The sequence below is a fragment of the Monodon monoceros genome, unplaced genomic scaffold (genome assembly GCF_005190385.1).
Source record: "Monodon monoceros isolate NGI ecotype Baffin Bay Population unplaced genomic scaffold, NGI_Narwhal_1 Super_Scaffold_3, whole genome shotgun sequence".
In the NCBI taxonomy this organism is placed as follows: Eukaryota; Metazoa; Chordata; class Mammalia; order Artiodactyla; family Monodontidae; genus Monodon; species Monodon monoceros.
In genome coordinates this window covers 57,037,978-57,055,238 of record NW_021703780.1, presented here as the reverse complement: position 1 = coordinate 57,055,238, position 17,261 = coordinate 57,037,978, and the positions used below count along the sequence as shown (strand labels likewise).

Genomic DNA, 17,261 nt, shown 5'->3' with positions numbered 1-17,261 from the left:
GATCTAATGTGTCATTTAAGACTGAAGTTTCCTTATTGATTTTCCGTCTGTTTGATCTATCCATTGATGTATTAAAGTCCCCTACTATTATTGTGTTACTGTCAATTTCTCCCTTTATGTCTGTTAATATTTGCTTTATATATTTTAGGTACTCCTTTGTTAGGTGCATACATTTTTATAAACGTTATATTCTCTAGTTGGATTGGCCCCTTTATCATTATGTAATACCCTTCTTTGTCTTTTATTACAGTCTTTGTTTTAAACTCTATTTTGTCTGATACAAGTATAGCTACTCCAGCTTCCTTCTGGTTTCCATTTGTATGGAACATCTTTTTCCATCCCTTCACTTTCCGTTTATGTGACCTTACACCTGAAGTACCTTGTAGGCAGCATAATGATGGGTCTTAATTTTCATCCATTCAGCCATTCTTTGTCTTTTGATTGGATAATTTAGTCCATTTACATTGAAAGTAATTACTGATAAGTATGTACTTATTGCTAGACTGTTATTTGTTTTCCTCTCTGTTCCTTCCTTCTTCTCTTGCTCTCTTCCTTTGAGGTTTGCTGGTAGTGTTATGCTTAGATTCCTTTCTCATTATCTTTTGTGTATCTACTGTAAGTTTTTGCTTCGTGGTTACCATGAAGCTTGCTAGAACAACCTGTACTTACAATAATCTATCTTATGTCGATAACAACTTAAGGAGGGGGTTGTTGGAACCTCTAATCTATAGCTCAACAGTCAAAAGCAAAGGTGATAAACTGAGCCTGTGACTGGCATCTGAAGTGTGTGAGATCCATCTTGATTGTGGGTCACAGTGCTGGGGGTGGGGTTTTTGGCGAGACTGTGTCTCACCCTTTCCTACCCACCTCAGTGTGGTCCTTTTCTTGTTTGATGTGAAGGAGATACTCAGCGGTTTTTCAGGTCTTTTCCAGAGGGAGTTGTTCCATATGCAGCTGTAGATTTGGTGTGTCCATGAGAGGAGGTGAGTTCAGGATTTTCCTACTTGCCCTCTTGAACCACCCTCTAGAAATGCTAATTCCTAAAGTTAGTATGTTACTACTTTGTCAGATTGGACTCTCTGACCTTCTTCAACTTAGTTTAGGACTCTAGACTTTAGTGGCAGCAATTTAACCAATCAGCTATGTTTTTGAAGAAAGAAATTACTGCAAAGAATGTGGCGCAGTGGTTGAGAGTCCGCCTGCCGATGCAGGGGACACGGGTTCGTGCCCCGGTCCGGGAAGGTCCCACATGCCGCGGAGCGGCTAGGCCCGTGAGCCATGGTCACTGAGCCTGCGCGTCCGGAGCCTGTGCTCCGCAACGGGAGAGGCCACAACAGTGAGAGGCCCGCGTACCGCAAACAATAAAGTAAAATAAAAATAAAAAAAATAAAAATCAGATCGTATCTGTTTATAAATGAAAAATGGTAACTCTTAATTCTGCTCTTCATAAGTCTTCATTCCAATTCAGTTAATACTGCTTATATGCATATACAAATGTTCTGTGGAAGGCCACAATGTCACTGTCTGCAGTTTTCACTCTGAACAAATGTTTCGAACAAAAATATACTTCTAAATCGAGAACTTGTGCCAGGATATAATGGGCTTCACGTTTCAAGCACCAAACCATCCCAGTGGCATCAGCAAATTAACTGGGTGATGGATGACAGAAAGGTCCTAAACTGCATCTCAGAATCTGCAAAGAAGAAAAGCCTAAAAGACTGGGCAGGAGAAGGTGGGGGGTTAGATTTCTGCCTATCCCACTGTGGACTTTACACTGCCACTGTCATTGAGCAAATAATTGGTTTGCTTAATTATTTAAACATTCTGCTTTATATGTTTCCCTGAAGCAAGATTTGTCATATTTACTACTGAACATATGCTTCAACTTACTATTTCTGTAACTGGCAAATTTATACAAAACCTAATAAAGTTCCTCAAAAGAGACTTACAAGCACTTCTGGTTTCAGCTCCAACATGTAAAGAGTTTGGAAGACATCACTCCTGTCAATACAACAAGAAAAAGCTGGACAAACTGAAAATTAATGACTTCTTTGACCTGTCTGAGAAGTGAGGACAAACCACCACCCCAAAAAGTCTGGAGAGACAGGTGCATCCAGAGAGATAAAGCAACAGAAGCTGGAACAGAAGCTGCTGGAGGCGTAAACTAGCAGGAACACTTAACTGGTAATTTTGACGAATTGCTAGTGGTTGAGTGAGACTAGCATGAGTCAGAAACCCCTAAGGGTTGCTGTCTTAGGGGGGTCCCCACACTTCCACAGGCTTTCCCTCCAGGAACTCTTATCAGGTTCCCAGGGTGAGGATACAAGAAGGATCCCCACATGGGTCTTGCAGGAGAAGAAGAACAGGCATGAGGAAATACTGTTCAGAACCTTCTCCATAACAATGGCTTACCCTCCAGGGGTAAGGACTTAGCCAGTGAAAATTCTGAAACTTGATTTCAACTGGGATAGGGAAATTCCTCCCTGCTCCAGCCCCCTCCAGCCATCCTGTCTCACCTAGGGAGAAATAAAGACAAAAACATAACATAGTCAACAGAGGTCAGGGTTTCAAGGAAATAGACCGGGAACTCTGCAGACAGGGAAGGGGAAGGGGAAGGGGATGGGGATGGGTGGAAAAGCTATACCGGGGATGAACACTTGTCCTGAAACAGTGTCCCCCCTAAAAGACTGAGATTTAATTGGAAGATTACAGAGTGTGTCCCCTCCCCAACATGTTCTCACACACCAACAGGGCTCAAGTATAACAACAGTGGGTTATAGTTACGTGGGCTGTAAGACACAGACTCTCCCTAAGGAGGAAAACATAGGGAAGCCCATAGTAAAGAGGAGAAACGAAAACAAGGATATTAGAGGAACTTAAAGCCTCTGGTACCTATAGCCAGAATAAACACTGAAAACAGCCCAACTCCTAGACAGATTAATGTAAATTCTCAAACTAAAGGTCTATTTACCTCATCTGCTGCCCCACAGAGCATGTCTGACTTTCAACACCAAATTGCAAGGCATGCCAAAAGGCAAGGAAAACACTCTGAAGAAACCATCAGAACCAGACTTGGATATAAGAGATTTGGAAATTATCAGGAAGAGAATTTAAAATAACTATGATGAATATGTTAAGGGCGTTAATGGTATAAGGAGGCAAAATGCAAGAACAGATGAATAATGTAAGCAACGAAATGGAAAATCTAAGAAACAATCAAATTGAAATGCTAAAAATCAAAAAGACTAACAAAAATTAAGAATGCCTTTGATAGGCTCATCAGGTGACAGGAGACAGCTGAGGAAAACCCAGCACTCTCGAAGATAGGTCAAAAGAAACTTCCCAATTACTAGACCAATTACTAGTAAGGATATCGAATCAGTAACGAAATACCTCCCAACAAACAAAAGTCCAGGACCAGACAGCTTCCCTGGTGAATTCTACCAAGTATTCAGAGAAGAATTAATACCATTCCTCAAACTCTTCCAAATACTGAAGAGGAGGGAATGCTTCAAATTCATTTTACAAGACCAGCTTTACCATGATACCAAAACCAGACAAGGACACCACAAGAAAAGAAAATTACAGGCCATTTCCCCCAATGAACATAGATGCAGAAATCCTTGTAGCAAACCAAATTCAACAATACATTAAAAAGATCATGCACCATGCTGAAGTGGGATTTATTTCAGGATACAAGGTTGGTTCAAATCAGTCAACACATAAACAAAATGAAGGATAAAAAGCATGTGATCATCTCAGTGGATGCAGAAAAAGCATTGGACAAAATTCAGCATCCATCTGTGATAGAAACTCTCAACAAAGTAGATAAAAGGAACATGCCTCGACATAATAAAGGGCATATATGACAAGCCTGCAGCCAACATCATAAGAGAAAAAGAATGGACAAAAAAGAAATTAGCCATTAACTGTGGGACAATATTAAAAATGTGTATCACGTGCATAACTGTGACACTAGAAAGAGAATAAAGAGAGAACGGAGCAGAAGAAATAATGGCTGAGAACTTTCCAAAATTAACGACAGACACCAAATCAAAGATCCAGGAAGCTCACAAAACATGAAGCTGGTAAATACTAAGATATCTATACCTAGTCATATTATATTCAAACTGCAGAAGACCAAAGACAAAGAGAAAATCTTGAGAGAAGACGGGAGAAAAACACCTTTCCTACAAAGGAACAAGAATAAAATAGAGCAGACTTCTCATCAGAAACCATGCAAGCAAGAAGAGAATAAAATGAAATATTCAAAGTGTGGAAAGAAATCCCCAGTGAGCTAGAGATATAAACTCTAGCTGAAATTACCTTTCAAAAGTGAAAGAGAAGTAAAAACCTTCTATTATTTCATAAGTTATTATTCTAGAAGTCTGAGAGAAAGAGAGAGCGAGAATGAATATGAATGACAACCCACTGCCACCAGACGTGCCCTGCAGGAAATGTTAAAGGAAGTTCTTCAGGCAGAAGGAAAATGATGTAGGTCAGAAACCTGGATCTACAGAAATAAAGAGTGTCAGAGAAGGAACAAATGAAGGTAAAATAAAACATTTTATTTTTCTTATTCTTAATTGATCTAAAAGATAACTGCTTGTTTAAAGCAATAACTGTTATTAGGTGATTATAGCATATGGAAAAGTGAAATGCATGATAGCTATGTTTTAAGGGACAAGAGGGAGGAATTGGGAATATTTTATTATAAGGTATACATGTACCACACTACATATGAGGTAGTATAGTACTATTTGAAGGTGGATTAGATTAGCTTAAAATGTATATTTTAAACTTTATGGCAACCAGTACAATGTTTTTAAAAAGAAGTATAGTTGGGCTTCCCTGGTGGCGCAGTGGTTCAGAGTCTGCCTGCCGATGCAGGGGACACGGGTTCGTGCCCCGGTCCGGGAAGATCCCACACGCCACGGAGCGGCTGGGCCCATGAGCCATGGCCGCTGGGCCTGCGCATCCGGAGCCTGTGCTCCGCAACGGGAGAGGCCACAACAGTGAGAGGCCTGCATACCGCAAAAAAAAAAAAAAAGAAGTATAGTTGATAGGCTAAGAGAGGAGATGAAAAGGAATCATACAAAATGCTTAAGTAAAACCAGAGAAAGCAGGAAAAAAAAAAGGGAAAAAAGAAATAAAGAACAAATGTAGCAAACAGAAAACTGAAAAACATGGTAGACATTAATCCAACTACATCAATAATCATTTAAAAAATGCACGGTCTAAATACACCAATTAAAAGACAGAGAATATCAGAGAGGATAAAAAGCAAGGCTCAACTATATGCTGTCTGCAAGGAACACATCTTAAATATAGGGACTCAAGATAGGTTAAAAATAAAGAGATGCATGCAGTTCTTGGTTTCTAATACCATTCTCCAATTTAGAAAAAACCCGAGCTCCTTGGAGAACTGGGTGATTCTAGGACTGGGGCAGGAAATATATAAAATGAGTCTGGAACATCTTACAGTGACAGAAAATAAGGGAGTGCTCAAAATGAAAATACATACACACACACACACAAATGGGGGTATGTCAAAGAGACTCAAAAGCCAACCAAAAGAGCCCCCAATGGCCAAAGCTGAAACAATTTGAGCAACAAAATAAAGTAGTATTGCATGATATCCCAAAATATAAAATAAACATCCATGAGCCTATACTGATACAAACAAATGATCGAATAAATAAATGGGGAGAAGAGAGTAACCTCCCTTGTGGAAGAATTCCAAATAATTTATATAGATAGCCCTCAAGATCATTATACACTAGGGCTCAAGAGCCCATGTAGTTCAGCAAGGAATGCTTCCTACCTTTCATTTTCCAGGGCTCATTAAGATACAGCATCCATGCCTACTCCTTGTAGAACTTAGCAGCAATATCCTGTTTGACAGGTATTGCCTTAGTGTAACAATTTACATCTTTGCCAGAGCAAGGGAAATAGAAAAGTAGTTGCATAGAAGCAGTGGATGTAGAAGAAAGAGGAGAGAAAAAAAAAAAGCCAACTGGAAAGTCTGCTCTAAAAGAGAATAACTTAATACAACTGAATAGGGAGTTGGTGTCAAAGAAGAAAAGGGCTAGAACTTTTTACAGCTACACATTTAAAAAACAGATCGAAGATAAAATTTTACATTTTCCACTGACATACTTTCTGAAAGGAAATACTATCTTGCTACTTTTTCTCTTCTTAAGTCGACTAGATATGCTTAATGAACATTGCTGTTAGAAAAGTAAAAAAAAAAAAATCTGAACTACTTTTGTGGCAAAGTCAGGTTTTCACTGGGAACATTAAACGACCCTCACAGTTAAAAAATAACTTTAACAACTCACCATACTGCAAACACCCAAGGGAAGGATTTTCATACACAGATAAAAATAATTTCTAAGGTGTGACAATAGCAAAAAGCAGTTTTTCCTAGGTATTCTAAGTTTATAGTAAATATTCACATTTTATAATTCTTTGTTTTTTGAAATGCATGTTTGAAGGTAGTATAGTCACGTGGTTAGGGGGAAAAAAGCATATAGTGAAAAATTTCCTGCTTGCCCTTGCATCTATCTGCCCAGTGCCCTGCTGTGCCCAGTGCCCAATGTACAAGCGCCAACTAAAGAAGGTCACTCACCATCCTGTTCTATGAGAATTATTGATAAGTCATTTGCTACCGCAGTCACTGACCTTCAACACACCCTGAAAGGAATGGCACAGATCAGGAATGAGGCGCTTAGTGCTCTGGGAAAACTGGCAGAATAGGCCTGCAAATGGACATTTTCAGGAGAAGTCTTTTATGAACCTCGATTCTCACATCTTCCCACACTTAGACCAGCGTTAAAACCACTAAGATACCTGTTCGCTGTGACTAGCAGCAACCTTGTAACGAGATGTGTGCTTGATTACACATATCCTTAGCCAAGATCACCTATATGCTCGAGACAGGCTAGGACCTGGGACCTGAGATCCTTTGTTGCAGTGCTTGCACCTGGACAAATGTCTCCAAGTAACAAAATACAAAGAAACTATAAGGGACGAAAAATAACTGCATGCAGGCTTCCCTGGTGGCGCAGTGGTTGAGAGTCCGCCTGCCGATGCAGGGGACACGGGTTCATGCCCCGATCCGGGAAGATCCCACATGCCGCGGAGCGGCTGGGCCCGTGAGCCATGGCCGCTGAGCCTGCGCGTCCGGAGCCTGTGCTCCGCAACGGGGGAGGCCACAACAGTGAGAGGCCCGCGTACCAAAAAAATAAAAAATAAAAAAAAATAACTGCATGCATGTGCAGTTGGGGCAAATTATGGACAACAAGATACAAAAAGACCAAAAAAACCCATCTGACACTCCTGAAGAGCCCTGAGCAAAAACAGGGTGTCGAGAGCAAAAGCAGGGTACTGTGCAAGCCCCTTGTACACAACAGCACCAAAAGGGTGGGCAAAACACCTAAGCCAACCCTCTGGCCCGACCTTTGGACACACCCCTACCCTTATCCCATGGAAGGAACCAGCTCGCCCCCCTTCAGGGAGTGAGCAAGGGAGCCTGTTACTTGTTTTTGCTCCCTGCAGGAGCCCCAATAAAGCCTTGCTTGAATTTCTTGTCTGGCCCTTTATCAATTTCTATTGATTAGGGAAGGCCAAGAACTCTGGTCGGTATCGTGCATGACCTCCCCCATTACTTCTTCACAACAGTTTCTCAGAGCTATCTGAGAGGCTACCCCTGGGCCATAATCCTCAGTAAAACACTGGATAATCTCAGTTTACAGCTCTTATGTTGTGTGTGGTTTTTTCAAGTCAACACAAGTAAATTGGACTATATTATTGTTATTCTCCATTTTTACACAAAAGGAACCATACAGCGATAGTGTTCTGCATTTTGATTTTTGTACTTATTAATATTAGAGTGCTTTCATATTTGTACACAGAAAGCATCCATAATTTACTTAACCAGTGATGGACATTTATGTTATTTCCAATATTTTGTCATTATTAAGGACGCTGCAATGACTATCCCCACACATTTATCATTTTGCACACACGCAATTATATTTGTGGGATAAATTCCCAAATGTAGAATTGTTGGGTCAAAGGATATACGCTGTTGTAATTTAAGTAGATTCTGCCAAACTGTCTCATCTGTGGTGCTGAGCCAGTGTGCACTTCTAGCCGCTGTGTATGAGGGTTCCTGCTTCCCCACAGCCTGTTGACTCAGGGTAATATCCCTCTTGCGGATTTGCAACAGTGATAGGTGACAACTAATATTTCAGTTTAGTTTCACTTTGCATTTCTTACTCAGTGGTGTTAAGTATCTATTTCTATGCTTAACAGCCATTTGCCTTTTATTTATTTGTGAACTTTCTGTTCATAATGAAAAGCATCGGAGAAGACTGAGGGATTGGAGGAAAAGGAAGGAGAGGAAGAAGAAAGTACGCTAAGTTCTGTACAAGTACAAAGAACTTGACTTCTGGCCTAAATTTAATGTAATTTATACTAGAACATGTTAAACTATAATGATTTTTTACTATTACTTTTTATTAAGAGATTTTATTTTTAGAGAAATTTTAGTTTTGCAAAGTAACTGCATAGAAAGTACAGAGAGTTCCCATATACCCTTCACTCCTCCAGTTTCCTCTATTATTAACATTTTGTGTTAGTGTGGTACATGTGTTACAACTGAAGAACCAATATTGATACACTATTATTAACTAAGGTCTATAGTTCAGGTTCATTGCATGGGCTTTTACAAACGCATAATGTCATGTATCCACCACTGCAGTATTATACAGAATAGTTTTACCACCCTAAACATCTGTGGGCCACCTCTTCATCCCATCCTTCTTCCCTCCCTAACAAACTCCTGGCAACCACTGATCTTTTTACTGTCTCTATAGTTTCGCCTTTTCTAGAATGTCATATAGTTGGACTCGTAGAGCATGAAGCCTTTCCAGACGGGAGACTTTCACTTAGTAATACGCATTTAGGGGTCCTCTATATCTTTTCATGGCTTGATAGCTCATTTCTTCTTAACAGTGAAAGCACTCCATTGTATACATGTACCATAGTTTGTTTATCCAGTCATTTACTGAAGGATGTCTTGGTTGCTTCAAATTTTTGACAATTATGAATAAAGCTGACATAAACATTCATGTGTAGCTTTCTGTGTAGACATAAGTTTTCAACTTACTTGGGTAAATATCTAGGAGGGCAATTGCTGGAATGTATGGTAAACCTATATTTAGCTCTGTAAGAAACGGCCAAACTCTTTTCCAAGTGGCTGAACCATTCTGCATTCCCACCAGCCACGAATAAACTGTTGGGTTGTTTATTTATGGGCTGTTATGTTAAGTTTTAGGAATTCTTTGTATGTTTTGTATACAAGTCCTTTAGGAGGTATGTCTTTTGCAAATATTTTCTCCTAGTCTGTGGCTTATCTTTTCAGTCTCTCAAAATTATTCTTTGCAGAGAAATTTTGTAATTTTTAAAAAGTTCATCTTATCAATTATTTCTTTCACGCTTTTGGAACTGTATCTAAAAAGTCGTTGCCAAATCCTAGGTCACCTAGATTTTCTATATTATCTTCTAGAAGTTTTATAGCTTTGTGTTTTACATTTAGGTCTCTGATCCATTTTCAGTTAATTTTTGTGAAAGGTGTAAGGTCTGTTTATATATTCTTTTTTTTTTTTTTTGGCATGTAAATGTTCAGTTGTTTCAGCACCCTTGCACCCTCTGTTGAAAAGACTATCCTTTCCGCATCGAATTGCCTTTGCTCCTTTATCAAAGATCAGTTCACTATATTTATGTGAGTCTATTTTTGGTCTCCCTATTCTGTTCAACTGATATATTTCTCTCTTCTTTCACCAATACCACACTGTCCTGATTTCTGTAGCTTCATGGTAAGTCTTGAAATCAGGAAGTGTCAGTCTTCTTCTGACTTTGTTCTTCCTTCTTCATTATTGTGTTGACTATTCTGGGTCTTTTGCCATTCCACAAAATCTTTAGAATCTTTGTTGAAATCCAGAAAATAACTTGCTGGGATTTCGATTGGGATTGCACTGAATATATAGATCAAGTTGGGGAAAAACTGACATGTTAACAATATTGAGTCTTTTCATCCATGAACATGGAGTATCCAGACAGGTAGATTTTCTTAGATTTCTTTCATCAGTTTTATAGTTTTCCTTATCAAGATCTTGTACATATTTTGTTAAATTTATACTCAAGTAATTCAACTTTGGGGGGGGGTCCTAGTGTAAGTGGTGTTATGTTTTTTATTTCAAATTCCAATTTTTATTTCTGGTATATAGGTAAGCAATTGACTTTTGATCTGCTAGTTTTTACCACTGTTTTTTGAGTCAAATAGAAAAACAGTTGTCTATATGTCTGTGAATGTAAAATAAAAATATAGAAAATCTGATCCCTGAGTTGGTGAAAAATTACATATCCGGCTTTTTACCCATACCAGAATCAGACATCTTAGAGAGTTCCCTGGTTATGATAAAGAAATTTTATATTAATAACTTTGCCACTTTTGAAATGTTTTTAAAAATCAAGTGACAAACTTGAAATAAGATTCCTGAACAAAATACTCAAGCCACCTGAGCTAAAGTCATAATACTGTACATTAGAAAATGTGAATGAGAACATTTATGTAGTCTCTTGTGATGCAACAGAGCAACAGGTTAAAAAGCACTTCTATTAAACTGTGGAATAGTTCTGAAAAACTTCTGTGGATGGATTATATGTTTGACAAGTCCAGTATTCTTTTCTATTGCTTAGGCTTTATAATACACAGTACTAACAGTAGATATACTATGTAGTCTTAAAATTAAGACCAATATAATAAGAAGAAACTTTCCTTATTTTCAAAGTATATCACAGCACAAATTTGAAGTCTGCAATGTCAACATTACTCTGGGTTACGTCCCCTAAGTCCATTCTCACAGAAATAGGCGCTTACGGAGTTGACTTTTGAGAGGAGCAACACTCAGAATGTAAGGGAATTGAACAGGATGCTGGGACACTCCACCCACATGCCCCATCAGGACTGAAGGACTTATTCCCCCAGCTGCTGGAAGCACACCTCAACTGAAGAGACCCACCTTGCTGATGGTCACCCCCTGCACCTGAGGCAGCCTGCACCCAATGACTAGTTCATGAGGAGTGGTGACCAAAAGCTTGGCCACCTCGTCCCAACTTGGGACGACTGTGCAGGGCCAGCCCAGCTTCAGAGCTCCCTGTGGGATCAGCAGAGGTCTTTGTTGAGACTGCACTGCTGCCCACCTTCTCCCTCTGCTCATTCCTGCTTCTTTCTCCTCTTTTCATGTGTTGATTCTCAAGAGCTTTCCCTAATGAATGTCCTGCACACTAGGCTCCTCTCAGAGTTTGCTTCCCAAGGAAACTGGTAGCAAGGCATCTGGGAGGCTCCATCCTTACTCCACGGAGCTGGAATTGCAAAATCACGAAAGGGTTTTGGAACTCTTAGATGTACAGCCAGAGCAAGTGAATGAAAGTGGCTTTCTGTTGCCAGTGGTTTTCTACTCCCAATGGTGTAAGGCAGTTTGGCGATGTGGTAAACCCCTAAGGTTTGATACTAAATTATTTTTCCTGTTTAAAAATCCACCCTCAAGTGTGGAGAAAAGGGAACCCTCTTGCACTGTTGGTGGGAATGTAAATTGATACAGCCACTATGGAGAACAGTATGGAGGTTCCTTAAAAAACTAAAAATAGAACTACCATACGACCCAGCAGTCCTACTACTGGGCATATACCCTGAGAAAACCATAATTCAAAAAGAGTCATGTACCACAGTGTTCATTGCAGCTCTACTTACAATAACCAGGACATGGAAGCAACCCAAGTGTCCATTGACAGATGAATGCATAAAGAAGATGTGGCACATATATACAATGGAATATTACTCAGCCATAAAAAGAAACAAAATTGAGTTATTTGTAGTGAGGTGGATGGACCTAGAGACTGTCATACAGAGTAAAGTAAGTCAGAAGGAGAAAAACGAATACCGTATGCTAACACATATATATGGAATCTAAAAAGAAAAAAATGGTTCTGAAGAACCTAGGGGCAGGACAGGAATAAAGATGCAGATGTAGAGAATGGACTTGAGGACATGGGGAGGGGGAAGGGTAAGCTGGGACGAAGTGAAAGAGTGGCATGGACACATATACACTACCAAATGTAAAACAGATAGCTAGTGGGAAGCAGCCACATAGCACAGGGAGATCAGCTTGGTGCTTTGTGTCCACCTACAGGGGTGTGATAGGCAGGGTGGGAGGGTGACACAAGAGGGAAGAAATATGGGGATATATGTATATGTATAGCTGATTCACTTTGTTATACAGCAGAAACTAACACACCACTGTAAAGCAATTATACTCCAATAAAGATGCTAAAAAATAAAAATTTTTTAATTTAAAAATTAAAAAAAAAAATCCACCCTCAAAGGCTAAAAATTCATTACTAATAAAACAGGCTGAAGCGCAATTCTAAAACAAACTTACCTAACACTCTAGGCTTGTAAATTGGTTCTCCTTTGTTAAAAAACCGCTTTAGTAATATATCATTATCCCATTTAAAGTGTACAATTCAATGGCCTTTAGTATAGTCACAGAAGTGTGCAACCATCACCACAATCAATTTTAGAACATTTTCCTTACACCTCCATAAACACCCATTCTCTTCAGCCATCATCCCTTAAATATCCCCTATCCCTTTGAGCCCTAAGCAATCACTAGTCTGCTTTCTGTATCTATAGATTTGTCTATTCTGGACATTTTATATAAATGGAATCATACAATATGCAGTCCTTTGTGACTGGCTTTTCACTTAGCGTAATGTTTTCGAGTTTCAACCATATTGTACAGCATGTGTTAGTAGTTCATTTCTTTTTACTGTCTAATAATGCTCAATTATATGGATTAACCACATTTACTTATCCATTCATCAGCTGATGGACATTTGGGTTGTTTCCATTTTGGCGCTATTATAAAAAATACTACATTTCTACTGCGCATACACCTAGGAGCGGAACTGCCAAGCTAAAGAAGAGTGGCAGGAAGAAAAGCAGGTGATAATAGGGTCCTGGAAGCCAAATGAAAAAAGTGTTTCCAGGAGAGGGGAGTCAAGTCAGATGAGAAATAAATGGTTAAAAAAAAATAGAGAGAGGGCCTTCCCTGGTGGCGCAGTGGTTGAGAGACCGCCTGCCGGTGCAGGGGACGCGGGTTCGTGCCCCGGTCTCGGGGGATCCCACATGCCGCGGAGCGGTTGGGCCCATGAGCCATGGCCGCTGGGCCTGTGCGTCTGGAGCCTGTGCTCCGCAGCGGGAGAGGCCACAGCAGTGAGAGACCTGCGTACCGCAAAAAAAAAAAAAAAAAAAAAAAAAAAAAGAGAGAGAGATGACTGTGTATTAACAGCCTGCTGGTCTCTAGTGACCTTGGGAAGTGGCATTTAGGTGGAGTGATGGTTCAAGAGAAAATGAAGAAGAATAATTGGAGACAGTGATCATGGACAACTTTTTTTTTTTTTTTTCTGCAGTACGCGGGCCTCTCACTGTTGCGGCCTCTCCCCTTGCGGAGCACAGGCTCCAGACACGCAGGCTCAGCAGCCATGGCTCACGGGCCCAGCCGCTCCGCGGCATGTGGGATCTTCCCGGACCAGGGCGCGAACCCGTGTCCCCTGCATCGGCAGGCGGACTCCCAACCACTGCGCCACCAGGGAAGCCCATGGACAACTTTTTAAAAGGAGTTTTGTTTAAAGAAAAATGGGGCAAAAATTGGAGGGAGATGTGAGGTCAAAATGGGAGAAACACTGGCATGTGCATGCACCGATGGGAATGATCCCACAGAGGGGGAACGAGATGATGTACGCGAGAGTGGGGTGACTGCTGGCACACTGCTGGAGGGACGTGAGAATGGGACCCAGTTCACGAGCAGGGAGGTGTCCTTAGACTTGGTTCCCTCGCAGTTACCGGAGAGGTGGCCAAACACATGGGGACAAATGCAAGTAATACAGATGGTGGGAGTTTTCATCTGATGCTTCTGTTTTCTCAGTAAGGTGAGAAGCATGGTCATCAGCCAAGAGTGAGGAAGGGGAAGGAGGTGCTGGAGGTCTGAGAGAGGAGAAGACATGAAACTGTCATCTCGGTGAGCAGGAAAGATAATGCACCAGGAAGATATGCACAACTGCCAGGCAGCATGGAGGGCCATTGAGGTCAGCGAGACTGGGAATTTAAACTGAAGCTAGTCACATGGCTATATGGAGGGAACAAGGTCAAGGGTGGCTGGAGGTGAGGGGCTGAGGTCAGGGGGTAGACAGGTCAGGAAAGGGGTTAAAGAAGTTGGCTGCTATGGTAGTGCAGGATGGAGAGGGATATATATTAGAGAGAGGGGTCTGCAGCCAGGCCCTTAAGTGCCCAAAGAAGGGCGGGAGTGACCTGGGGGAGAAAGGATGCATACTGGAAATCGGCTGGTTGGTGGAATAACAGGGCCATCTCCCTGGGCATCTTCCGTCCCACTGATCCCTCTTAGGGTCAGCTGAATTTAACTGATCTGACTGGCTGGTTATTCTTTTTCCCCTTTTACCATCTGAGGGCTCCTCCCAGAACTGCATGGGCGCTGCCTGTTTGATCTTCTCTGAGTAAGCTGTGTGTGCAAAATTTCCAAGCATAACATCATAATCAATCAAACATTGGTTCCAAACGTTTTTTCCATTTTTGGCACCAGACTCTGACTCTAGGTCTTAGGGCACAAAGATGAAAAAAACATATATAAAGCAAATTATAATGTCCTGTGGTCCACGAGGCAGCATTTACTCTGTAGAGCAATGTGCTCCAGCACAGCCATTCCACAGGAAGGTCCAAGTGCAACAGGAACAAAGAATTGTGTTCATTATAATTTCTGTTGCATGGAGATGAAGAAAAGCAAAGAGAATTTTTAACATTAAAAATAAAACACTCAAGTCCCTGCTACATAATGAAATAATTAATTTCTTTAAATAGAATTCAAGGTCCTACTTTACCCACTCCTCAGATAACTCAGGTTGGCTCCCTCCCTGGGAAGCAGGTGCCCAGCAAGGAGTGACAGTCACCAACACCTGCAGAGCCACTAGGAGAAAAGAAAAAGGCCGCTACGAAAATAGAATCTTCAGACAGTGCAGTTTATAATGAACAGGAATCTCAACTGAACTTCTGAATGTCATCTTTTATACAAAATGGATATATTTGAAAGCTCCAAAAGTTCTGTATTACACTGGTGGCACTAAGTTTTACCTTCAGAATGCTAAACATCTCCTAGACCTGGACATTCTCTCCACCTGTGCTTCAGTGCAAGCTCGTGTACACATCCACGAGGGAGCACAGACCAGGCTGTGCAGTCTCATGTAGCAATGGCTTTAGGAGCAAAGGGCCGGAGGCAGGTGTCCATCACTAGGAGAATGGATAAATTCTGGTACATTCAAACGATGGACATTTATGCAGCAGTAGAATGCAATGAACCAGATTTATATATGACAACATAGATGAGTATCATAAACATAACACTGAGCAAAAAATAATTATGTAGAGATTCAGAGCCCAGATCCATGCACATAAACTAACAAACACACACGGACAACACAATTTAATCAAACAAGTGGCGGGGAGGGACATACACTAAACATGCCAGTATGGGTGCCTATCCCAGGGAAGGGCCACAGAAGTGGGAGTAAATAAAATAAAAGCAAAGATGCCTGTGCTGTGAATTAAAGAGTAGCATCAACTTGATTTTGTGTGTCTGAGGTGGTGGTGGTCATAGGGGAAGGGAACAGCAGTTAGTAAGTATGGATTTTTTGTACTTGAAGCTTTCCAGTATTTCCAGTACTTGTAAATCATGCTCCACAGACATCTATGATGCACCGTGACAATGTACCCAACAGTCTATCACCATTCTGTAAACTTGCCATGTTTTGGTACAATCGTTATCTCAGTGTAGGGATGGTATCTAACAGGAACTAGAAAGCTAAATTAGCTCATGCTCAATCTAATGGACAGTAAAGCTTTGAAATAAATTCAGAGAGAAAAGTAGAATAAAAGACTCCTATAGAATTGAACTTGCCACTGTGGTGAGTAGCTTAGCACAGGAAATACCACACAGCCGACACTGCTATCCACATGTGTCCGAGCTCACCCCGACAGGCAGAGCTGACTGCAAAAATGTGCTCGTGTTTCGCTGTAGAATAAATATGTTTCCTACAGGCTCCTAGTTCCTAACACGCTTTTTGCTCTCCATCTCTAAACTACAAATTACATCCTAAAATAAAAACCTGCTGCGAGGAGGAGATCAGCACAGGTGGCAATCAAATGAACTTGTGTGTTGTGAGAAGCTGCCACTCACGAGGCCTGCTGCTCCGGGGAGACTATGCGATGGGAGACCTGGGGCCAGAGCGGCTCTCGATCTGATCAATCATTCCTACTCCTGTGGGAGTTTTGTGTGATCTTGGAACAATCGCTCAAGTTTCTCTGCCTCCTTTTCTCTGAGTGACACTGAGTTCCTGGCCACAAAGACAGTGGATGAATGAGTGCTGGAAGAAGGGTCAGGAGCTCTCATTTCATTCCCAGCTTATTACCTATAAAAGGGGCGATTACAACAAATCCACACTGGGCTACATATGACCTCTGTTACTTGGAAAATAGAAATATGAAAACCCTGGAGACCTGTTATAAATGCTGATCCTGAAGTCCTTGTCAAGAAAGCCCTTACAATGGCAACTATTGTTCAACAAGATCTGTACAGCAGCCAAATCTCCTTTAAGGGCTAAGACAGACACACTTTAGAAAAAAATCTGTTCTAAGAAGAAGTTTAACAAAGACTCCACTAAACGTGCTTTCCTGTTCTTAGAAGGAACAATGAAGCCCTGAAAAGTTTTTGAATTTAAGTTGAAATAAGTTGATATGCTCCACAAAATTCCTCCACACCCTCCTTTCACTTACTGTAACAAGGAAATATTCTGAAAATATTTCTACATAGAAAATATTTCTACATGAATTCTCTCATGAATTATGAATTCTCATTAACAACAAATGAAAAAGTAGACAGGAAACACAGAGCATTAAATCTCCCATGAGTCTTGAACCAATCTCTTGTATGCCATGAGCTTCTGAATCCATGTTTCCACAGGCATGAGACAAAGTCTCTAAGCATCTGAGTTGCATGGAACGAGGCAGAACCGAAGAACACACGAGCGGAGTGGCAGCACCATTCAGTGCAAGGTGGGCGAAC

General features: G+C 40.9%; 1 protein-coding gene across 3 annotated transcripts in view; it reads right to left on the bottom strand.

The window, feature by feature from the left end:
• The window catches only part of ANO10 (anoctamin 10), a 229,383-nt gene that overhangs the window by 79,085 nt on the left and 133,037 nt on the right, over positions 1–17,261 (bottom strand). The window contains exon 12 of one of the 3 annotated variants that reach the window (XM_029242434.1): positions 15,031–15,110. The exons of the other annotated variants lie outside the window; for them this stretch is intronic. Within the exon in view, the coding sequence (XP_029098267.1) occupies positions 15,090–15,110 (21 nt within the window). The 3' untranslated portion in view covers positions 15,031–15,089. Of the gene's footprint in view, positions 1–15,030; positions 15,111–17,261 lie in introns of those variants that run through there. 3 annotated transcript variants of the gene reach the window in all.